The sequence below is a fragment of the Ovis canadensis genome, chromosome 15 (assembly GCF_042477335.2).
Source record: "Ovis canadensis isolate MfBH-ARS-UI-01 breed Bighorn chromosome 15, ARS-UI_OviCan_v2, whole genome shotgun sequence".
NCBI classification, from domain to species: domain Eukaryota; kingdom Metazoa; phylum Chordata; class Mammalia; order Artiodactyla; family Bovidae; genus Ovis; species Ovis canadensis.
This window is the reverse complement of record NC_091259.1, coordinates 12135206-12160388: the sequence shown is the minus strand read 5'-3', so window position 1 is coordinate 12160388 and position 25183 is coordinate 12135206. Positions and strand designations below refer to the sequence as shown.

The 25183-nt window shown below is 38.5% G+C and overlaps 1 protein-coding gene across 2 annotated transcripts in view; it reads right to left on the bottom strand.

Annotated features, from left to right (window-relative positions):
• Window positions 1-25183, bottom strand: part of PDGFD (platelet derived growth factor D) — a 280450-nt gene that overhangs the window by 30642 nt on the left and 224625 nt on the right. For both annotated transcript variants that reach the window (XM_069554791.1, XM_069554792.1), the window contains exon 4: window positions 6423-6485. In XM_069554791.1, the coding sequence (XP_069410892.1) occupies window positions 6423-6485 (63 nt within the window). The remainder of the gene's footprint in view (window positions 1-6422; window positions 6486-25183) is intronic.

The following is a 25183-nucleotide window of genomic DNA, read 5'->3' as shown; positions in this document are numbered from 1 at the left end:
TTTATAGCTCACCTAGCACAATAGATGTCCTCTGAGCAGTGTTTATATTTACTCTGCAAATATCTTGATAAAATTTGGTACTTTAAGCAGCTTATTGTCAACAAGAATAATAAGCCATGAAACTGGCTCCCTTGACTGGAAGATTCACTTGGGTGTGTATGTGTGTAAATGCACTTTGTGTGTGTGTGTGTGTGTGTGTATGTGTGTGTGTGTGTATGCATTTTAAGTGCTATACTTGCTAGGGATCCCTGTTGCCATTAAAACATTCTCAGGAATACTCCTTAAGTGGGGAATGCAACATCATAGAAAGTCTGGAAGGGATTATGCATTTTGTCACGGAATATATTCCCATATAAATTTCTAAGCACTTACTTCACTAACCCTTGTACAATCTAGAGGTAAATGAGCCATGAGTCAAACATCTCTGTAAAAATTCATGACCCATTAATAAGGGAATGGAAAGTATAGTCTCCAATGTTTTCTAAATGTCTTTAAAGAAACTGCTAAACAAATAATATCTCCCAAGGGCAAGTATCTCATCTCTCTATAGGAAAATAAAAATTAATGAAAACTTACATTTCTGAAACTTAGCTGTATTCCTAAAGAGAAATAATATGCATATGCCTTATAGAGTCCCAGACAGCAAAGCCCACAATTATTTTCAGACTTTCAGGTGAATGCTTTTTAACAAATCAAGATCCAAAGATACCCAAATGACACTTACTCTTGGGGAAAATTAAGAGGTTTTCAGTTTAGTTCAGTTGCTCAGTCATGTCTAACTCTTTGCAACCCCATGGACTGCAGCATGCCAGGCCTCCCTGTCCATCACCAACTTCAGGAGCTTACTCAAACTCAGGTCCATTGAGTCGGTGAGGCCATCCAACCATTTCATCTTTTGTCGACCCTGGCTCATCCCACCTTCAATCTTTCCCAGCATCAGGGTCTTTTCCAATCAGTCAGTTCTTCGCATCAGGTAGCCAACTATTTCAGCTTCACCATCAGTCCTTCCAATGACTATGCAGGACTGATTTCCTTTAGGATGGACTGGTTGGATCTCCTTGCAGTCCAAGAGACTCTAAAGAGTCTTCTCCAACATCACAATTCAAAAGCATCAATTCTTTGGCGTTGATCTTTCTTTATAGCCTAACTCTCATATCCATATATGACTACTGGAAAAACTATAGCTTTGACTAGATGGACATTTGTTAACAAAGTAATGTCTCTGCTTTTTAATATGCTGTCTAGGTTTGTCATAGCTTTTCTTCCAAGGAGCAAGTGTCTTTTTTTATCTCATGGGTGCAGTCATCATGTGCAGTGATTTTGGAGCTCCCCAAAATAAAGTCTGTCACTGTTTCCATTGTTTCCCCATCTATTTGCCATGAAGTGATGGGACTAGACATCATGATCTTAGTTTTCTGAATGTTGAGTTTTAAGCCAATTTTTTCACTCTCCTCATTCACTTTCATCAGGAGGCTCTTTAGTTCTTCTTCACTTTCTGCCATAACGGTGGTGTCATCTGCATATCTGAGATTACTGATATTTCTCCTGCCAATCTTGATTCTAGCTTATGCTTCATCCAGCCCAGCATTTCTCATGATGTACTCTGCATCTAAGTTAAATAAGGAGGGTGACAATATACAGCTTTGATATACTCCTTTCCCAATTTGAAACCAGGCTGTTGTTCCATGTCCAGTTCTAACTGTTGCTTCTTGGCCTGCATACAGATTTCTCAGGAGGCAGATAAGGTAGTCTGGTATTCCCATCTCTTTCAGAATTCTCTACAGTTTATTGTGATCCACACAGTCAAAGGCTTAGGCATAGTCAATAAAGCATAAGTAGATATTATTATGAAACTCCTTTGCTTTTTTGATGATCCAGTGGATGTTGGCAATTTGATCTCTGGTTCCTCTGCCTTTTCTAAATCCATCTGGAACATTTGAAAGTTCATAGTTTACATATTGCTGAAGCCTGCCTTGGAGAATTTTGAGCATTACTTTGCTAGCATGTGAGATGAGTGCAATTGTGTGGTAGTTTGAGCATTCTTTGGCATTGCCTTTCTTTGGGATTGGAATGAAAACTGACCTTTTCCAGTCTTGTGGCCACCGCTGAGTTTTCCAAACTTGCTGGCAAATTGAGTGCAGCACTTTCACAGCATCATCTTTTAGGATCTGAAATAGCTCAACTGGAATTCCATCACCTCCACTAGCTTTGTTCATAGTGATGCTTCCTAAGGCCCACTTACTTCACATTCCAGGATGTCTGGTTCTAGGTGAGGGATCACACCATCATGATTATCTGGGTCATGAAGATCTTCTTTGTAATCTTCTGTTTAATCTTACCACCTCTTCTTAATATCTTCTGATTCTTTTAGGTTCATACTATTTCTGCCCTTTATTGTGCCCATCTTTGCATGAAATATTCCCTTTGTATCTCTGATTTTCTTGAAGAGATCTCTAGTCTTTCCCGTTCTATTGTTTTCCTCAATGTCTTTGCATTGTTCACTGAGGAAGGCTTTCTTATTTCTCCTTGCTATTCTTTGGAATTCTGCATTCAAGTGGGTATATCTTTCCTTTTCTCCTTTGCCTTTAGCTTCTCTTTGTTTCTCAGCTATTTGCAAGGCCTCCTCAGGCAACTATGTTGCCTTCTTGCATTTCTTTTTCTTGGGGATGGTCTTGATCCCTGTCTCCTATACAATGTCACGAACCTCTGTTCATAGTTCTTCAGACAGTATGTCTATCAGATCAAATCCCTCGAATCTGTTTGTCACTTCTACTTTATAATCATAAAGGATTTGACTTAGGTCATCCCTGAATGTACTAGTGGTTTTCCCTACTTTCTTCCATTTAAGTCTCAATTTGGCAATAAGGAATTCATGATCTGATCCACAGTCAGCACCTGGTCATGTTTTTGCTGACTGTATAGAGCTTCTCCATCTTCAGCTGCAAAGAATATAATCAATCTGATTTCAGTATTGACAACCTGGTAATATCCATGTGTAGAGTCTTCTCTTGTGTTATTGGAAATGGTGCTTGATATTATCAGTGAGTTCTCTTGGCAAAACTCTATTAGCCTTTGCCCTGCTTCATTTTTTTACTCCAAGGCTAAATTTGTCTGTTACTCCAGGTATCTCTTGACTACCTATATTTGTATTCCAGTCCCCTATAATGAAAAGGACATCTTTTTTGGGTGTTAGTTCTAGAAGGTCTTGTAGGTCTTCATAGAACCATTCAACATCAGGTTTTTCAGCATTACTGTTTGGGGCATAGACTTGGATTACTGTGATATTGAATGGTTTGCCTTGGAAACCAACAGAGGTCATTCTGTCATTTTTGAGATTGAATCCAAGTACTGCATTTCAGACTCCTGTTGACTATGAGGGCTACTCCATTTCTTCTAAGGGATTCCTGTCCACAGTGGTAGATATAATGGTCATCTGAGTTAAATTCATCCATTCCAGGCCATTTTAGCTCACTGCTTCCTAAATGTTGATGTTCACTTTGTTCCTGTTTGACCACTTCCAATTTACCTTGATTCATGGACCTAACATTCCAGGTTCCTATGTAATATTGTCCTATGCAATATTGTTAAGAGGTTTTATAAGAGCACAAATAGCTACTATTGGATAATTTGCTGTAATTCAAATACACCCTATATGGAAAGGGAATAAGTGGCAGATGGGGTTTGGGGTCTAAAGTGAGAGATGTGAGATAGACTGGTGAAGGTACCAGTCCGGCTATTTAATCTAGGAGTGTATTTGTGTTTGTGTTTGTGTGTGCATGACTCATAGAAGCTGAACCCTGATTAAGGTACATTACTTCTGTCTTTCACAACCCTTTTGGTACACTATGCTTAAGGCAGCTAAATTTACGATTCAGTAACACAAGTCCAAATTCCCACTCAACTTTGTATTGTCTGGGTCTGCAGTCTACTTGGCTCTTACTGACCACATGATTTACAATTAGCTTTGTATCACAATAATGTGGTCTAAGATCCACAAAATCAAAATTAACTGGCCAAAGTTAGGTGCATGACACCATATGAAAGCTTTGAAATTACATTTTTCCCTCTTTTTTGAGACAAAAGCAGGTACATCAATCAAGCCATTCAACCACAAGCAAAGCTAACTAAATGATTCTGGGGACCTCCTGGCAAGGAGCTTCCTGGGCTTTGTCTTAACAGTACCTAAGGTGTAGGGGGTGTATTCAGATGTCCCTCCAAGAGAAAGCTGTGGAAGTGCTCTTAGTCCCTGAGGATGAGGAAAGGATCCAAGCTCTACTAATATTAGTTTGAAGGGCAAATACAAACTATAGGTGCAATGTAAAAGAGAACTTAGGTATGAGTTTTGCTGCTCTTTTCAAGTTTTGACTTGAAATACTAATGATGGTTGGGGATTCTCTGGTGGCTCAGATGGTAAAGAATCTGCAATGGAGGAGACCTGAGTTTGATCCCTGGGTTGGGAAGATTCACTGGAGAAGAGAATGGCTACACGCTCCAGCATTGTTGACTGGAGAATTCCATGGACAGAGGAGCCTGATGGGCTACAGTCCATGGGGCCACAAAGAGTCAGACATGACTGAGCGACTAACACACTAGTAATGGTTAAGAAAATATTTATGACTGACTAGGTGACCTAATCAACAATGGAGAACATTTTTGTTTCTGAGTAATTATTTCAAAACTATTTTTTGAGGGAAATACTATTTGATTGTGCTTCTTTCAATGGCACTATAAATTTGATCTCATTCAGATTCTGTTATATGTTCATAAAAATCAAACTAAAAGCTAAGTGAATTACTTTAAAATGATAAAAATTTGTTTTAAAAAATGTTCTGAAAACTGTAAACCAGTCTCAACAGAAGCAAAGAATGGTTTACATATTGTAAAGTAAAAAAAATTAATAATAATAAATGATAAATGGTTTAAAAACAAAAAAAGAAGTTAATGGGAGATCCAAGGGCTTTTGCTCCTGATTCAGAAGATTTTTGAAAATCAGAATGCTGAGAAAAGAAGTGAGGTCTCCCTCACCTTCCAAGAGGACTCAGCAGAACCTGGACTTAGAACTCAATCCAGAAGAGTTTCCAGTGGATTCAGACATAAGGCTGAGCTTGCACAGACGCACCAAATGGACGGGACAATCCTTCTGTTTCAGAGGACCTGGGCTATCCTGAATTAGAGGGGGACTTCAAGCTCATTAATTTCTGCCCTTGGGGCAAGGACTGATGAGACAACCTTGAGCGATCACACGTAAGATATTTGAGCAGCCAGAGGACCCCCTGACGGAACAGAACTCTTGGTCCTGGTGGAAAAGCTGCCACTGGCACGTACCTTAAATTGTCAGTCAGCTGCTAACTGCCCACACCTCCTGCCTAGCCTCTTAGCTCCCCAGTACCCTAGCATTATTTGAATTGTCTCCTGCCTGACAATAATTGCCTATACCCAGCTAATTTCAGAGCATGCATTGCCAACTGTCAGAGATGAACAAAGTTTCTGTAAAATCACCATTAGAGGCCTCACTGATCTCCAGCAGATCATATTCTAGTCCAGCAGCTGCACTTGGTGAATTAAAGAGTCACAGAGTCTATAGATGAGGAAATCCTGGCATCTCAGGATATTGTTTAAAACTTCCCCCAAGAACAAAAGATAGACTATCACTTCAGGGGGAAAAAAAATAATCAACATTGACTCAGCCACGCTAACATACTTTAGAACCATAGCCAAGTTTTCTCCATGCTCTTAATCTTATAATGAACAACTGCATTTATGATATTTTAGTTTATTGCTACGCAAGTGCTACCCACAGGATTGGTGAAAACAAAACCTGCTCTTTCTGAACAAAGTAGATAAGTAGACCGAATACTGAGAAATGACTAAATTTGGAGGAAAACAAATGGAGCACGAACCATTTTAAGTTTCAGGGTGAGTTATGTTTTATTTCTAAGACACACAGAATACAAGTCTGGCTTGTACTTAAGTTTTATCTTATGATTAACACTGGGGCTTTTTCACATATGAAAAGACCATTGAAAATGCAAAGGTTAACAGCTTCCCCTGGAATATTCAAAAAGCTATTTCAAAATTCCCCACTTGAGCTTGGGCCTTGGACCTGTTTCATATATTTTATATGGCTGGATAGTCTTTTAGTTGGAATGTTCTGCTTTGAAACTCATAAATACTTAAGTCATTGTCCCCTGTGTTCCTACAATGGGTACTGACATTTCCTGGAAACCTTTCTGAAAGAGAAGGCAAAAGGGCATTGCACATAGCCCACTGTAACTCAAAAGAAATGGAAGAACACATCATGCTTGAGATCTGGCTTTGGATCAAGCCATAGATCCTTTATGATGCTGAAGTCATCCCAGGATTGACCTTAGCTACTACTCCATCAGTTGTTTTTGCAGGCAACAGAAAAATAAATTACTTACTGAGATAGAGCTTGTGACTGACTCCCAGTTGGTCTCTGAGGCTGCTGCAGGTTGGAAATCTTCCTAGAAGGCAAAGAAACATTCATGCGAGTCAGGCAAACCCCTGTTCAACTCATTACATGCACAGTTTCATCTCAGCCATCTGAATCTGCTTCCAACTATGTGACAACGGGAATACAGGCTACACGCCTGCTGAACAGATCAGCATCTGCCTTAAGCACCTCTCCTCAAGAGCCCTTGTCATTCAAGACATGGACAATTGCATTCACATATTCTTATAAACACTGGTGAAATGCAAAAAATGTGAGGACAGGAGTTCAGATTTTAACTCAGTCATCCATTGGCCACGTGGCCTCTCCTCGCCAATCCTTCTCTTCCTCTCTGCAAAAGGAATGTGCTTTCACATTGTGACGTGCCATGCTACGCTCAGTCATGTCTGACTCTTTGTGACCCCGTGGACTGTAACCCACCAGGCTCCTCTGTCCATGGGGATTCTCCAGCAAGAGTACACTAGAGTGGGTTGCCATTTCCTCCTCCAGGGGATCTTCCTAACCCAGGGATCAAGCTCACACCTCCTGCACTGGCAAGTGTATTCTTTACCACTGAGCCCTATAAAAGGCTGACATGGGATGCTTACATTACAGGGCCATTTTGAGGACTGACTGCATTAATTATGTAATTATAACTAGAACCTAATAAAGATTAATAATAATTATTATCAGTGTTAATGTTTACTTGGTTTGAACTATGTTCTGTAATACGTTCATTTCTGCCAAGCTAGTCTATGATAATCTGTGACCTTTTAAAGATAAATTAACTGACAAAATGCTATTCCTGACTCTATCAAGAAATGTCAGGAAGACTGGCAGGAGGAAGGAAATAGCTGTGGGAGTGACAAAGCACTACCCACTCAAGGAAAGAAAGTGAAGAGCAGACTCAAAGTCTTAAAGGGTTTGTGACCTCAGAGAAAGAAACTTTTCTTGTAAGGCAAAGTTCGTTCTGATTTGCTGTTAATTATTCCAGTACCTGTAAGTTTTAAAAACATAATGGGAAGGAAAGCTGACTCTATCATTTTTCACTAGTCACACCTTATTTCTTGACACTGTTAAAATAAATCACTTTGGTTAATTTCTTCTAGCCTGATCAGAGAGTAGGAGGTATTTTAAGATGATGCTGAGAAAAATTCAGCCACTCAAATTTGACAGCTTATTCACCCAAGTATGCTTACTGAATGAGAGCTAAGAATCATGTCTAAATTTCATTAACATTTTGAAGAGTTGGAAGTGTATTTGTTAACTGCTGATGATAAAATTGGTTTATATATAAATGCCTACATATAAGAAACTTCAGTTGTTTCCCAGAGGGAACTAAGGCAAATGTGGGGTACAGGAATGAACATTCATTAAAAACTGGCTGGGCATCATTATTCTAATCTCAATCTCAAGGAAGAGAGGGAAAACAAAATCTCTTCACTCTGCAAGACAGAATGTACATGGAAAGAACACTGATATCTCATGAAACGATGAGTGCAAACAAACGAAGGTAAACATTTATACGAGTCTTCATAAACTGGCAAACAAGTCAAACTAAGCAAGAAAGCCAATGGCTTCTCCCTGTCTTGGAGATGCTATTAGTGTGAGAATACATTTCAGATTAAAAAATGGGACATGAGCCATTCTCAGATCAGAGAATTTTCATTTTTACTCACTCATGATATATTTGTTAATCATCTAATGTGATATATTTTAAGCTGAGCATAGAATTACAAGGAAATAAGAAACTATAATTCCTCTCAAGGAGTTCAAATTGTAGACAAATAAATAGGTGAACAGACGCAGGCAGGTGCTCTGATATTACTCAAGATACCACAGGTGGTGAGAAATTCTTCTTGCCTAGGAAGTGGGCTTAGGAAAATTTTGCATAAGAAGGTAACTCGAACTGAGTATTGTAGACTCAGATAAGTGGACAAGTAAGCAGGCGGTTATTTGCTAGAATGGTATAGTAGAAGCCAATCAAAGAGAGAGTAACCTAAGCAATATGAGGAGAGTAAACAGCAAAAGGAGCAAGTTGATGGGGAACGTTAATGAATCGGGCATGCTGGACATTAAGTATTTGTAGTGCTGATATAACATCCAGGTAGACATGTTCAGGAAGCCATTTATTATATGAGAATAAACCTCATGAACTTGAGATATAAAATAAATCCTGAACTTGAGATATAAAACTGGGATATTATTAGCATAAAAATGGCTGACATATATAGCATTGTGTAATTAACTAAATAAGCATTGGATTGTGTCAATGGCATTGGAAATCAGAAGAGGAACCATCTTAAAATTTTGGAAGTGGAAAGAACTTTTAGGATTATCTAAAATGCTAAAAGGATATGAAGGATAATCTCTTTATTTTAATTACAATATTAGAAGACCAATTCTCAGAGAGACAGTGTGCTCTATATTACACAGACATCTTCTGGGAATGATTGGACCATCAGAGCCCATTCCTCTGTAAAAAACTGTGTGGTGATTTTTCACATCATTGCAGCTAGCATGGGTAATTGTATGCCTGGGGGAGGAAAATGGAAGAGAGTCCAAAAGGAGAGTCTTCTATTGGAGGTTCTATATAGTGGCTCTAGTGGTAAAGAATCTGCCTGCCAATACAGGAGACAAAAGAGATGTGGGTTCGATCCCTGGGTCAGGAAGAGCCCCTGGAGTAGGAAACGGCAACCTACTCCAGTATTCCTGGCTGGAAAATTCCATGGGCAGAGGAAGCTGCTGGGCTACAGTCCATGGGGCCACAAAGAGTTGGACATGACCAAACACACACACACACACACACACACACACACACACACACAGGTTCTATAAGCAGAGTAAGATAGGAATCTAATTTCATTCTTTTGCATTTAAATATCTAGTTTTCCCAGCACTATTTATTGGAGACTATCTTCTTTACTATTTGGGCTACAGAATTCCAGTCAGAAATTTTAATAGGAACAAATGATAAAGCACTTCATGAAGACCTATATAAAATGTATCAATAAATTTATCTCCTTTCAGCAATATGAATATTAGACATTTAAAAGAAAACAACTTTCTTTTATGTTATTTCAAACGTATGCCATTATTTATAAATGGCATTTGGGAGAATGGATACATGTATGTGAATGGCTGAGTCCCTCTGCTGATCACCTGGAATACCACATCATTGTTAAATGGCTGTGTGCTTAGTTGCTCAATTGTGTCCAACTCTTTGTGACCCCATGGAATATAGCCCACCAGACTCCTCTGTCCTTGGGGATTCTCCAGCAAGAATACTGGAGTGGGTTGCCATGCCCTCCTCCAGGGGATCTTCCAACCCAGGGGTCGAACCCAGGTCTTCCGCATTGCAGGTGGATTTTTTTAACCGTCTGAGCCACCGGGGAAACCCTGTTAATTGTCTATACCCCAATACAAAATGCTTCTGGTATTAAATTAAAATAAGAAGAATGACATTTAAAATGAGCTTATAAAAGGGAATGACATCCCTTATAAAAATAAAATACAGAACCTCCCTGAAAAGAGAATCATGGCATGGAAAAGAATATGGCAATTTTACTCTCTAAGTCTATACTCCTAGGATAAATCTCATTTCTTCCATCATAATCTCCCAAATCCAAGATACCAGTAAATCTCCCAACTTCCTGTTAACTTTCTCCATGCTTCTTTCTTCTTCCTTAGAGTCTGCATTACACAAGGTAGCTGGAATTATCTTTTTTTCCAGCTTAACTGAGAAATAGTTGACATAAAATGCTGTATAAGTTTAAAGTATATAATGTGACAATTTGATATGTATATATTGTGAAATAATTACCACAGTAAGGTTAACACATCCATCATTCACATAATTACAAGTGTGTGTGTGTGTGTGTGTGTGTGTGTGTGAAAGAGAGTGTGTGGTGAGAATATTTAAGATATTCTCTTAGTAGCTTTCAAGTAGATAATACAGCAGTCATCAGGCTGTGTATTAGTTCCCCAGAACCTACTAATCTTATTACTAGAAGTGTGTTATCAATATCTCACATTTCCCCCAATTCTTCTGCCTCCAGCAACCACCATTCTACTTTGTTTCTGCATAAATTCTGTTTGTTTTTTGTCTAAATGATTCCACATATAAGTGAGATCATACAGGTTTTGTCGTTTTTCTGTCTGATTACTTAGTTCACACAGGATAATGTCCTCAAGGTTCATCCATGTTGTCAGAAATGCAGGATTTCCTTCTTTATTGTGATTGAAAAAATGCATAAATATAATGTAAAATATATATCATATTTTCTTTATTCATTCATCTATCAATGGACACTTATGTTGGCTATTGTGAACAACGCAATGACTGTGGGAGTGCAGATATTTCTTCAGTATAGAGATTTCATTTCCTTTGGACGTATATCCAGAAGTGGGATTCCTGGATCATATGGTAGTTCTATTTTCAAATTTTCAGGAACTTCCATACTGTTTTCCATACTGGCTGCACAAATTTACATTCCCATCAAAAGTGCATTAGGGCTTTCTTTTTTCCACATCCTCAATGACAGTTGTTAGTTTTTATCTTTTTAATAATAGCCATTCTACCAGGTGGCAGACAATATCTCACCATGGTTTTGATTTTCATTTTTCTGATGACTAGTGATAATAAGCATCTTTTCATGTACCTATTGACCATTTATATCCCTTTGGAAAAAAGTTTACTCAGGTCCCATTCTCATTTTAAATCAGATTATTTGGTTATTATTCTTTTTCTTTTCTTTTTTGCTATTGAGTTGTATGAGTTGTTTATATATTTTTTATATTAACTGCTTATCAGACATGTAGTTAGGCAAATATTTTCTTCCATTCTGCAGGCTGCCTTTTCATTCTGTTGGCTGTTTCTTTTGCAGGGTAGAATCTTTTTATTTTGATACAGTCTAACTGCTTATTTTTATAATGCCTTTGTTTTTGGTGTCATATTTAAAAAAATCACTGCTAACACCAATGTCAGAAGCATTTTCCCTATGTTTTCTTCTAGGAGTTTTATACTTTCAGATCTTACATTTAAGTATTTAATCTATTTTTAGTTAGCTTTTGTGATGTGAGTAGTATAATAGGGGTCTAATTTCATTCTTTTGCATTTGAGTATCTACTTTTCCCAACACCATTTATTGAAAATACTATCTCTCTTGTATTGAGTATTCTTGATTCCACTGTCAAATATTGATTTGTTTCTTTGTTCTCAATTCTATTTCATTGATATATTTTTAAACTGTAGATCAAGTCACTCTGTTTTCTGTTTAAAAAAGAAGCAACAGCTTTCCATTGCACTCAGAGAATCTGGTTTCATAAAAGCTGACCACTGCTTACCACAGCTCCTGGTGTCTTTTCTGATTTGATGTTCTACTGTTCTTACCAACCCCCCTCCCCTCCTACACCGGCCTTCTCACAGTCTTTCAAATAACACCTCCAAGCTTCTTCTCCCCTTGAATCGAAATTTGTTGTTGGCTGGGATGCTCTTTCTCCAAGTCTTAGTTCTCTGTTCAAGTATCAAATATTTCGAGAACCTCTTCTGAACACTATTTAAAATACTTCCACTCTTGGTTGCTCTGTTCACTTATCTTGCTTAATTTTCTTCAAAGCATTTAGGATGAACAGAAGTGATTTTATATTTGTTTACTGCTGATTATCTTTTTTCCTCAAGTAGAAAGTATGCTACCGAATGACAGGGATCTTGTTGATTGCTCTCTTCTCTATCCCAAGTTCTTAGCTAGTTTTGGTACACACTCCAATTTCTCTGGTCTCTAGTGCATATTCAGGAAAGATGTTCAGCTGCTACCTAACCCTCTCCGCCGCCCAGTATAGGTAAGCAAGACAGATAGTTCTTAAGATGGTTTGACTGTAAGATGCTGCAAAAGTGATACACATTCAGTAAAAAAAAAAAAAACAAAACTGCACTTTAAATTTTGAATTTTGATCTTTTCTCTAGCTAGCAATGTGTGGTAGGATACTTTCTCCCAGTCATGCACAGGATCATGACGGTAAACAACTGATATACCACAACCATTCTGGACCTGAACAGTTATTCTGTTTTTCACGTTCAGTATTCAATAAATTTCATGAGACAGCAAACAGTTTATTATTAGAGAATAGGCTTGGTATTAGGTGATTTTGCTCAAGCATAAGTTTATGTGTGTTCTGGAACATGTTTAAGGCAGGCTAGGATAAGCTATGATGTTTGGTAGATGAGATGTATTAAATACATTTTCAGTGTAATATTTTCAATAGGTTTATTGGGATGTAATCTTGCCATAAGCTGAGGAAGATCTATAGTTTAATAGTCAAGGTCCTTTCTGAACAGTTGGTGCCTGTGTCATTCTATTTGCTCAGTTCAGTTCAGTCGTGTCCGACTCTTTGTGACCCCGTGGACTGCAGCACACCAGGCCTCCCTGTCCATCACCAACTCCCGGAGTTTACTCAAATTCATGTCCATTGAGTCTGATGCCATCCAACCATCTCATCCTCTGTAAGCCCCTTCTCCTCCTGCCTTTAATCTTTCCCACTTCAAGGTCTTTTCCAAGGAGTCAGTTGTTCACATCAGGTGGCCAAAGTTTCAGCTCAAGCATCGGTCCTTCCAATGAATATTCAGGACTGATTTCTTTTAGGATTGAGTGGCTTTAATCTCCTTGCTGTCCAACGGACTCTCAAGTGTCTTCTCCAACACCACAGTTCAAAAGCATCAATTCTTTGGCGCTCAGCTTTCTTTATAGTCCAACTTTCATATCCATACACAACTACTGGAAAAACCATAGCTTTGACCAGATGGACCTTTGTCGGCAAAGTAATGTCTCTGCTTTGTAATATGCTGTCTAGGTTGGTCATAACTTATCTTCCAAGGAGCAAGTGTCTTACATGTTTTTAATATCATCCTGGGGAGACAGCTAGTTTTCCAAACTGCAGGCTAATTAAAGACAAACTCCTTTGTTTATGGGTGTTCTCAGCAGAGCAGTACCCTTAGCATTACTTTAAGAAATGCTAAAATGGAACAGTGACCAATCATTGAAAATGTATTAAAACAGTCCATCTTACAAAAACACATTTCTGTTCTTTGTTACAGTAAAGTCAGATAAGTGCTTTAAAAGACATGTCTTATTCATCTAGGGAGAGAGAACTGTTCCAAGAAGTTAGGACAAACTTAGTCCTTGATTTCTTTAGTGCATGCTCCTGAAAGGTGGTATGTTCCATCCTAGAAGAAAGAAGCTGATATTTTGGCTTTGTTACTCCGTTAGTCCATGTAGGGATCTCAGGTTCTATGGGTACCTTATTGAGGTCATCTAGAAGTCTAGTGCCCTCACTTGAGAGATAACAAAACTGATGCTCAAAGAGAGAAGGAACTGGCCATCACCCCAAATCGAGTATTACTGAAGTCAGGACTAGAACCCAAGAAGCTACTCTATCTCTTAGTCACTTTTTTTTTTCCAATTCACCAAATAATGACATGTATCATTCTGTTATTATAGGCATTTTAATCTGCATTGTCTTAATCTAATGAGAATTAATTTATGTCATTAAAATTATAACAAATTACTCTCAGTTCATGTTCTCACATTAAAATAGTTCCTAATTATATTTTGGCAGTGAAACTCATTATTTGGCATTTTGAAATGAAACTCCCTCACTCTCTGCATTATACTATTTGGAGTAATTCTAATAACATAGATATGATTCTCAGATGTTCGCTTTTTAAACAGCTTAGTATGTAAGGTTTGGTTTGGATGAGAAAAGCATTACAGATAAGAATGCTGGAAAGGTATATGAAAGTAAAATCTTAAAGTACCACATAAAAGGCAGGTAGATATTTATATAATTGTAGTGTGGAAGAGTTGTTTCTAAGTATGAATTCTAAAGTCAGAAAATGTAAAACCTGATACACCTCACATACACAAATCATTGTATAAATCCCCAAAATACCAAAGACAGAATGGAAAGCATACTGACAACCAGCAAATATACCGGTAGCAGATGCAACAGATAAAAAGTTAATATCCTTAAAATAATACAAACTCATAAATCAAAAGGTTAAAAAACAGCATGTTCTATATAATACAGTTTGCTAGAAACCTGTACAGACTATCTGCACCAGGACAGAAGCAGCAATGGGGAAGAAAACGTGGATTGGAGGGTCGGTGCCTCCATTTACCTGGACTGATGGTATCACCTGTGTATCCCCTAGTGGAAAATAAAAGCCTATTTTATAGAAATGTTTCTCACAAATTACTAAATACACAATTGTTCAAAGATGAAACAATAAAGGCTGTTCTAGAATGATCATATTTGGTTGCACCTAAAACATGGCTGATGCAACATAAACTTCAATGTTTTTAAAAACAGTCACAGAATTATGTAGGTTTTTTTTTTTCAATCAGTACCATTTTATTTGATCTCATTTTTTGGTTGTTTTTTCTTTTTTATTCATTATTTCCCTTTCCATTATGTTTTATTACAGGATATTGAATATGGCACCCTATGCTATACAATAGGACCTTGTTGTTTCTCAGAAACATGCAGTGTTTAAAAACAGCCACAGAAATATGAAATCAGTTCAGGGTCAGACAGGCATTTTTCTGGCTCTATTTGCAGATAGTTTATGCACAGGCTGAAAGCAAATACAGCTGGGGACAAAATAGCATTATAAGTAATGAATAGTTTCAATATTAATCCCCTATATTTAAAGACTGCAATATGAATGGAAATTTCCATTTTCAGAAAAGATATCTCCAGATAACCCTTACTTGCCATCAGTCACCTTGAGCTCATCCCACAGGGCATATGGTGTATCACAAGTGAAAAAGTAAATAACCTACTAGTTCCTCTACCAAGGCAAGCCGGCACACATTTATTCATTGAATGCCTACACCGGATGTGCAAAAGAATCTTTCTCCTGTTCCTTTATAGTGGAGCTAGGACACTTGTCTTTTGAATCCGGTTGCTACGACAGTGTTCCAAACATTTGGGATAATTATTTGTACCACCTGTTTCTGGAACTCTCAGAGGATGGCTGTTCATTTTTATCCCAGGTGATTATGCTGTACGTGAGCAGATGAGCCGTGAACTGTTCATTGCTCAGAGGTTGTACTCCACCATCTCTTAAAATATATGCTGTTATGTGGGGTTTTTAAAAAGCATTCAACCAAAACAACCTTTAATTTACCAAGGCTGATTTATTTTAGAAAAGCTTTCAAAGACATTTCCCTAATTAAAAATAAATGTTTCTTCTGTTTGCTGTTTTATATTCACTCCGCACAAGCAAAAAATAAAGAAATATCTCTCTGTGCTTTTGGACTGAACTAACGCTTAAAGGTGTTTCTTTTGAAATGGAAAAGAAACACAGAGGGATTTGACGTGATTCAGAAAACCATAATGAGAAAACATACTACAACATTTATCTCTTCAGTGTATTCTTCATTTCATGACACTCTGCTCAGTTCATGATCCACTGCTGCTGCTGCTAAGTCACTTCAGTCGTGTCTGACTCTGTGCGACCCCACAGACGGCAGCCCACCAGGCTCCCTGGTCCCTGGGATTCTCCAGGCAAGAACACTGGAGTGGGTTGCCATTTCCTTCTCCAATGCATGAAAGTGAAAAGTGAAAGGGAAGTTGCTCAGTCGTGTCCGACTCTTCGTGACCCCATGGACCACAGCCTACCAGGCTCCTCTGTCCATGGGATTTTCCAGGCAAGAGTACTGGAGTGGGGTGCCATTACCTTCTCCATCATGACCCACTGAGGGAAATGCAAATAATGCTAAACTTGGAGCCCTGAGTCTTAGGATCACTCTACAGGTGAGATCATTTAAAACAAAGACCTTGATACTCCAGTACATGGATTTCTGGCATGTAATCCAAGTGACATATGTGAAAATGATACATTGATATCTTAATGTCGATAGGAATAGAATGAAGCAATTATTGAAAACTCTTAGGTTCAATCAAACTCTGTGGTCCAACCAAATCTTTATAAGTATCATTCATTATGTGATCATCATCAAACCAGCTCCTTTACAAGTATTAAGTGAAAAGCCTTGACTTGAGGCAAGCTTTTATTGGCAAAAACATTTAATATAAGGATATCAAGAGTTCAAGGATCAATAATTAATAAGAATCAAAGAGCATGTTTCAAAGTTAGAGAATTTTCCTATGAAAGTTAATAACATATGTTCTTAGAGCTATAAGAAGCCATGGGCATGAATCATCTATTATTGGAAATATAAGCTATATATTTAATAAAATAAATATATCTTTAGTAAAAAAAAAATAGTCCTTGTAGATAAGACACACTTGCAGATTTCCACTGGCTAAAGAATTAATTTTATCACCTTTCACTTATCATTATTGATGATAAAGTATGTACAATGTTTTAATTTAAAACTCCTAGGATTCATCCATGTATTTTTTTTAGCTTTTTATTTTTTAATTAATTTATTTTTTACTGAAGGATAATTGCTTTACAGACTTTTGTGGTTTTCTGTCATCCATGAATTCTTAATGCTAATGTCAAGATTTTTTGTTAAGTTCACTTTTATTCTTATAAGATAAGAAACTTTTTATACTTGTCAGTTTCTGATTTCTTCAGATGGAATTTAGTCTGGGAAGCTGTTCTCAACAGGATAAGCAATGACTGAGCAAACATCAGTCCAATGGGCAAAGAAGAAAGTTCCTCTGACAAGCAGAAAAGAGATCATCAGTTTAGAGGTTGTCACGAGAGTCGTCTTGAGAATTAAAGAAAGTCTGATCTGTGTTTGCAGACAGACAGAGAGAAAAGGTCTATTCAAATAGAAAAAGGATGAACAACAAGCAATTATCATCTGTATACGATAATTAAGTTGAGGAAAACATGAGGATCCTGGAGAGGAGAGACGGATGAATGAAGAAGTGGTTAAAGCCTTTGTTTGCCAAGCAAGGACATCTCAGCAAAGGGCTGAACAGAAAATTGAAAATTGCAAAACACAACCTTGGTAGTAGCTTTCATTGTGTTTGATACATACAAAGATACATGAACATTTAATTTACATCTCGAAAAGTACTGCCAGAGGTCTCTCTACAATGTGTTGCTGAAAAGCTAGTGCAGGTTTAAATTTTGTGATTAGCTTTTATAAACACAATAAAATTGTTTAGTATTAAGAAAACTCTATGATTAATTGTCTGGCAGCAACAGGTGCTTTTTCTGGAGCGTAGAATATGTGACCAGCATTATAGGAAACCCTTCCACACACGAGGGGCTTCCCAGGTGGAGCTAGTGGTAAAGAACCCACCTGCCAGTGCCAGAGACTTAAGAGACGCAGGTTCGATCCCTGGATAGGGAAGATCCCCTGCAGGAGGAAATGGCAACCCACTCCAGTATTCTTGTATCCCATTCACCATTTCTGTAGCTTTAAGAGATGAGAAAATAGGGAGAAAAGACGCTTGAAAGGAATCTGCCTGTGGAATCAAGCATGGTTTTAAGAGGCTTCACAAACACCTGAACCAGAGGCTGACTCTTCCTGTTCTTTCATCTCTGCTGAACTAGTCCTCTTTTCATTTATAAAGAATCCTTTTATAACCTAAACAAATACCCTTGATTTATACTAAGTATAGGTTTTCATACATTTCTTAAATGCATTTCAAAAAAATATTTGGCTTAGATCATCAGTAGCCTGAATACTATTTTTTTTTAGCCTGAATATTATTAAAGATTGTGTTTTTGATAGTAAGTTAATCTTAAAGATTATTTACACTACCAAGCTAAAATGGATGGCTGAGGAAATTACTTTGCTACGTTAGGAAAATTACAAATTTGAAATGAAAAAGAGAAATATCGACCTGAATTATTCATGTTTTCTTCTCCTCATTTAGCACAACTCCTGGTACATAGCAAGCACTCTGTTTTTTGGTTTGTTTTTGTTGATGGGGCAAGTAACACTTCATACTCAAAATTCAACAAACCATTTCACTTTGTCTGGATGACTCTGTGCTGAAATCCACACCCCTAAGAACTACAAAACTTCTCTCTGCTCTGAAAGTGAAACGTGAAAGTGTTAGCCGTTTAGTCTTATCTGACTCTTTGCGACCCCATGGACTGTAGCCTGCCAGGCTCGTCTATCCATGGAATTCTCTAGGCAAGAATACTGGAGTGGATTGCCGTTCCTTTCTCCAGGGGATCTTCCCAACCCAGGGACTGAACTCTGGTCTTCTGCATTGCAGGCAGATTCTTTACTGTTTGAACCACCAGGGAAGGCCCTCTCTACTTTAATGGCATTATATAAATAGATTGTCCTCATGGTGGTCAAAATCTAGTTATATTATTTTTAAAAAAGTTGGAAAAAATGGTAATTACAAACACTATGAAGATTAAGGCCATGTCACCAAAATCCTTTAGCTAAAATCATTTCCTCTCTGAACTAAAATTATTGCATTGCTAATTAAAACTCCTAATATTTTACTTTAGGGAGAAAATACCATTTAAAGTTCAACAGTCAACATAGCTTGTCATACTACAAGGAAAAAAAAATCACTCATTAAATGTTATTCAGCAAGTGATAGGTTTATAAAGGGGAACACCTTATTAAAAGCTCAGGGGGCAATATAAGCATGAAGCATTTAAAAAGCTGTTCATTCTTTTTAAAAATGTAAATATTGCCTAAGGAGGTGATTGTGCTTTTGTGACACATTTTATCCTGTATATATTAATCTTCATCCTTACATTGGGCCTGCATGCTTTCACTAGAGCTGCAAACCATCATAATTATCATTTGGCACTACAAGTTACACTGAATATAAAATATTTAATAGACATGTTTATATCATAGTACTATGTAATTAAATAACAGTTAATTCAAAGGACATGCTTTTCCTTGAGCTGACTGTAAGGGGGTTTCCACACTCATTTATGTGGTTAAACTAGAGAACTCATTACAGTCAAGTCTGAAGCAGAATGTCGCACCCATTCTACTGCAAATCACACTTTGCAAAAAAGGCTGAGATTAGCAAATTCTTGACCTTGCAGTTCCTCTTTCCACTCTGCACCTAACTAGAAATTAATCAAAGCGGTTTGCAGGTTTCAGATCTCTAAAGAGAGCAGGCTTACTGTCTGGGTTCATTAGCTGAGCTCCTTGGAGCAGAGTGCCAAGCACACATTGCGGACTCCATCCTGTTGACGCTGATAAAGCTTCACTCCGAGAAAAACTAAACGCTGTGGCCAGACTCCAGCTAAAGCCAGTGAAGGAGCCGTCCTAGGAACAGATGTGTGCCTCAATCCATATAACTTCATCATCACTCCTGAGCAGACAATGCCAAGTCTTCTCATACTGGTTGGGGAAATCATTCTGAATAGGATAAATGGTATTTAGGTGAGAGAGTCTGCAACTGGAACCCTATTAGTTAGTGTTCATGGGGTTTAACAATTCTTTTTCACTTTTGGTTGTCACCAGTTAACTTTTGCCTATCATTACATTAGCAATATTCATCAGCAGTTTCCATGAGTGAAAACACTAGGCTTTGCAAGCGAAGTCTTAATCCCAGATTGGCTCTCCTTGGCTTCCTGCTATACTTTCTTTGGTATTATCACATGCCGTGTATTTTAAGAATTCACTGCTGCATTCATCTAAGCCAAATATAATTATAAAGGTATTTTTGTTTCCAAAGGAAAAAAAAATACAATGCATTCCAAAGTCAAGGGAAAATACTCGAGGGTTGGATAAACTATTGCTTCTCCTCTACAGGATTGGAAGAAGTCAGAGCAGACTATGTTGCTGTTTGTTGCCCAGGCCCAAGGATTAGCTGAGATATCCCCTGGATATATATATATATATATATATATATATTTTTTTTTTTTAAGGGAGATTTCATGTTGCACACATAAACCTTCTACGTATTTCTTACTCTCAGTAGCACAGTTTTAGAGCTAAAAGGAACCTTACCGGTCACTAGGTTCAAAGTTCTCTATTTTGAATGGCCAGAGCATGTAACTCACCATGGTGGGCACTGGATAATGCATAGCTGCATAAGATGGAAAACTGCCCTTGAGGAACTTTATTTAATATCACCTGGATTAATACTAATTCCCCTCTCTTGTCACTCCCTTTCACATCAGCAGCTTTTAGCTGCATAATGGCTTACCACTATGTGACATTATCTTGTTCATTGATTGCTATACGTGTTTCCCAAGTGTGCATCTCTCCATTAGAATATAAGCCCTGGAAGGTGTGATGTTTTCTAATGTTCTCACTACTCAACCTTTAGCATTTACAGCAGGGTCTGCTAACTAGCATGTGTTCAATAAATGCTGGTTAAAGGAAAGAATAAATAGATACTGGATTACTGTGAAGATCAAATGAAGCGATCCATGTAAAGCCCTATCAGAAAGGCTGCTACACAGTTGAATGTTAATAAATATCTGTGGAATGAATAAATGAATAACACAAAATCTATAAAAATAAATGTCTCAGAAGAAGTAGCCTTGGAGTTGACCTTCAGATAATGATCAGGGCTTCTGAGAGTAAGGGGAGTAGGCAGGTGGGAAAAAGGGCTTGAACAGAGTGGTGTGATCTTGGACCTGTGAGCGTGCCGTGTGTCCAAAGAACCAGGCAGAAAATGAGGTTGAAAAAGTAAGACAAATCAGAGAGTCTTAAATGACAGACGTGCCTCTTTCTTTTCCATTTTCTTTCTTTGTTTTCTGGGAGGTGGTGGGAGATAGGGCATTTAACCATTCATTCGACAGGTACTTGTGGACTTCCACTATTAGTGACTACATGACTTAAGTTATGGCAGATACAGAAACGAAAAAAGCATCAAGGTCACCGTTCTCAGAGAGTTTTCAATCTGACCATCCTCTGCCTCAGTTCAGTTCAGTTCAGTTCAGTTGCTCAGTCGTGTTCGACTCTTTGCAGCCCCATGAATCACAGCACACCAGGCCTCCCTGTCCCTCACCAACTCCTGGAGTTCACTCAGACTCACGTCCATCGAGTCAGTGATGCCATCCAGCCATCTCATCCTCTGTTGTCCCCTTCTCCTCCTGCCCCCAATCCCTCCCAGCATCAGGGTCTTTTCCAATGAGTCAACTCTTCGCATGAGGTGGCCAAAGTACTAGAGTTTCAGCTTTAGCATCATTCCTTCCAAAGAACTACCAGGGCTGATCTCCTTCAGAATGGACTGGTTGGATCTCCTTGCAGTCCAAGGAACTCTCAAGAGTCTTCTCCAACACCACAGTTCAAAAGCATCAATTCTTCAGGGCTCAGCCTTCTTCACAGTCTAACTCTCACATCCATACATGACTACTGGAAAAACCATAGCCTTAACTAGACGGACCTTAGTCGGCAAAGTAATGTCTCTGCTTTTGAATATGTTATCTAGGTTGGTCATAACTTTTCTTCCGAGGAGTAAGTGTCTTTTAATTTCATGGCTGCAGTCACCATCTGCAGTGATTTTGGAGCCTACATGTGAGCATATCAACCCCTCAAAAGCTCAAGTGTCAACAACATCAGCAGATCTGAAGCCTGCAGCAGGGGTCTCTGGACATACTGTAGTGCAAAGCACTAACTCGTAGGAAGCTGGTTACTAATACAGCCATGTCTCCCTTGCTCCTGCTTACATGCATTGCTTTCTGTGTATACGAAAAAAAGAAAAATTCCTCTGGATTAAAGTGATCTTAAGCAACATAATAACATTCCTAGAGGATGAATAGTAAACGGTAGATGGCTATTCTGAGAGATGAGAGTAGTGGAGAAAATTGAAGATCAGAAATCCAGTGCTGTTGGTTTAAAAAAAATTTTGGAATGTTGATAATCTTCTAAGCTTATCTTAGAATCAGGAGGCATTCCTTGTTTTGGTAATCAAACCCCTAAAATGATAACATTTTCTACTCAAATACAATTTAGGTCTATCTTATCCTGCAGCAGGATGCAAAATTACCTTTCTTTTTTTCAAAGAAGAGTTAGAATGTTTGCCTGATGAGAGGATTCAGTAGCTGAGAACACTGTAAATATTTTATGATGACCCCTGGGGCTGGTCAGCAGGGATTGAATTGGTGGGATTAGTAAGAGCTAGGTCTAAACCCAGTTGGGATCATAGAGATACTAGAACACAAATAAGCATGGATGGGTTTCACCAGAAGGCCTGTAAGTGCAAACAAAAGAAAAGCAAACCACATGCCTTTAAGTGAAGAGCAAGGAGGTTGAGATGTTCCTTTGCTATTCACCTTGCTGAATAAGGATTGCCACATTTTTGGTTGGTAGAAGGGATTTGATAGTCATTTCTTAAAATGTTGCTTTGGAGACAGAGCACTCACAATCAGATTCTATGTGGAGCATTGACTGTGTGACCTTGGGCAAGGTAAACTCTCTGTGCTTGAGAGCCCTGATTTGTAAAATGGAAAAATACCTCCCCCACCCCCACAGGCTTAGTTGAGGATTCAATGAGATAACTCGTGTGAAAATGGCACAGGTTGACTCTTAACTGCACACTTTCTGAAACTAGTATAGCCTTTCCAATATATTATCTTTGTACTGGAAAGATGGCTCTATAAACCTCTGTAAAAATGGAAATCAACTAATTGTTACAAATTCTGGAGTCTGACTCTGGATTCAATTTCAACTCTACCATGTACTGGCTAGAGTCCTTGCACCACCTACTAAGTTTCTCTGTGCCTTGATATTCTTATCTGAAAGCAGAGTCATTGTAATTCCTATCTCAAAGGGATGCTCTGAGGATTAAACAGATCACTATAAGTAAAATCATGAAAGTGCCTGACACATAGAAGAAAATCTGTATCCTTAACTCATTTTTTCCCTTGGAAGAAATGCTGATTCGTCTACACAACAACCTATAATGGTCCAATATATTATTGCCTAAAAGGTACATTAGAATTTTGTAATTTTCAAAAACATCTCCTCTCAATTCACTCTCTCCACCACAACATGAGGGCTTCCCAGGTGTGCTAGTCATAAAGAATCCACCTGCCAAAGCAGGAGACATAAGAGATCTGGGTTTGATCCCTGTGTTGGGAAGATCCTATGGAGGAGGGCATGGCAACCCACTCCAGGATCCTTGTCTGGAGAATCCCATGGACAGAGGAGCCTGATGGGCTCCAGTCCATAGGGTCGCTAAGAGTTGGACACGACTGCAGTGACTTAGCACTCATGCACCACCATATGAACTGAGTGCAGATACATTCTGCTCAGTTCAGTCACTCAGTCTTGTCTGACTCTTTGCAACCCCATGGACTGCAGCATGCCAGGCCTCCCTGTCCATCACCAAATACTGGTGCTTGCTCAAACTCATGCCCATTGAATCGGTGATGATATCCAACCATCTCATCCTCTGTTATCCCCTTCTCCTCCTGCCTTCAATCTTTCCCAACATCAGGGTTTTTGCAAGGAGTCAGTTCTTCACATCTGGTGGCCAAAGTATTGGAGTTTCAGCTTCAGCATCAGTCCTTCCAATGAGTATTCACAACGGATTTCCTTTAGGATTGACTGGTTTGATCTCCTTGAGTTCAAGGGACTCTCAGGAGTCTTCTCCAACACCACAGTTTAAAAGCATCAATTCTTTGGTGCTCAGCTTTTTTTTTATAGTCCAACTCTCACATCCGTACATGACCACTGGAAAACCACAGCTTTGACTAGGTGGGCCTTTGTCAGCTAAGTAACGTCTCTGCTTTTTAATATGCTGTCTAGGTTGGTAATAGTTTTTCTTCTAAGGAGTAAGCATCTTTTAATTTCATGTCTGCAGTCACCATCTGCAGTGATTTTGGAGCCCAAGAAAATAAAATCTCTCACTGTTTCCATTGTTTCCCCATCTATTTGTCATGAAGTAATGGTACTGGATGCCATGATTTTCAGTTTTTGAATACTGAGTTTTAAGCCAGATTTTTCACTGTCCTCCTTCACTTTCATCAAGAGGTTCTTCATTTCCTCTTTGCTTTCTGTCATAAGGGTGGTGTCATCTGCATATCTGAGGTTATTGATATTTCTTCATGCAATCTTGATTCCATCTTGTGCTTCATCCAGCCTGGCATTTCACATATGTAAGTGAGTGTTATTTATGTATTCATCAAAATATCAAACAAAAATTTTGAAAGGTCAGGAACTTGCTTTCAAAATAGTTGAAATTATTTCAATATAAAAACCTCTATATGCATATATAAACTACTGATTCATGCAGGTGCTCTGCCCATTCTTGGATTGGGCCATTTTAAAAATTAGTCTCTTATTTCCTGGTAAAATATTCGTACAACCAAACGAATTGTTGCTATTTCTAATTCATGAATTAAAATGTGTAATTTTGGAGCTGGAAGAGGCTTTACAAGTTATCGACCAATGCTTTCAACTTGTAGGCACTGTGCTGTCCCTCTCCCCTGGGTCTGCCTTCTCAGAGCTTCTCCCGGGTCCTCTGCTTGTAGGGGGAGTGTACTTCCTTCCTCTTAAGGGAGGTTAGGCCATGTGACTGCCTTTGACCAATGGAATGTGAGACAAAGCTTTAAACCACATTATGCTGTTTTTCCACTGCTCCTTTCCCTCTGCTGCATGCCCCATGTGAGGCTGATCCTTCAGGCCTCGAACCTTAAGCAGAGCATCGCTTCAGGTAATGAGTAGCTAACAGGATTAGCCACTGAAATTTTGGGGTTGTTTGTTACTGCAGCATAACTTAGTAAACTATGACTATTTTCAATCCCCATGTCATGAAGATCCCCTGGAGGAGGAAATGGCAACCCACTCCAGGATTCTT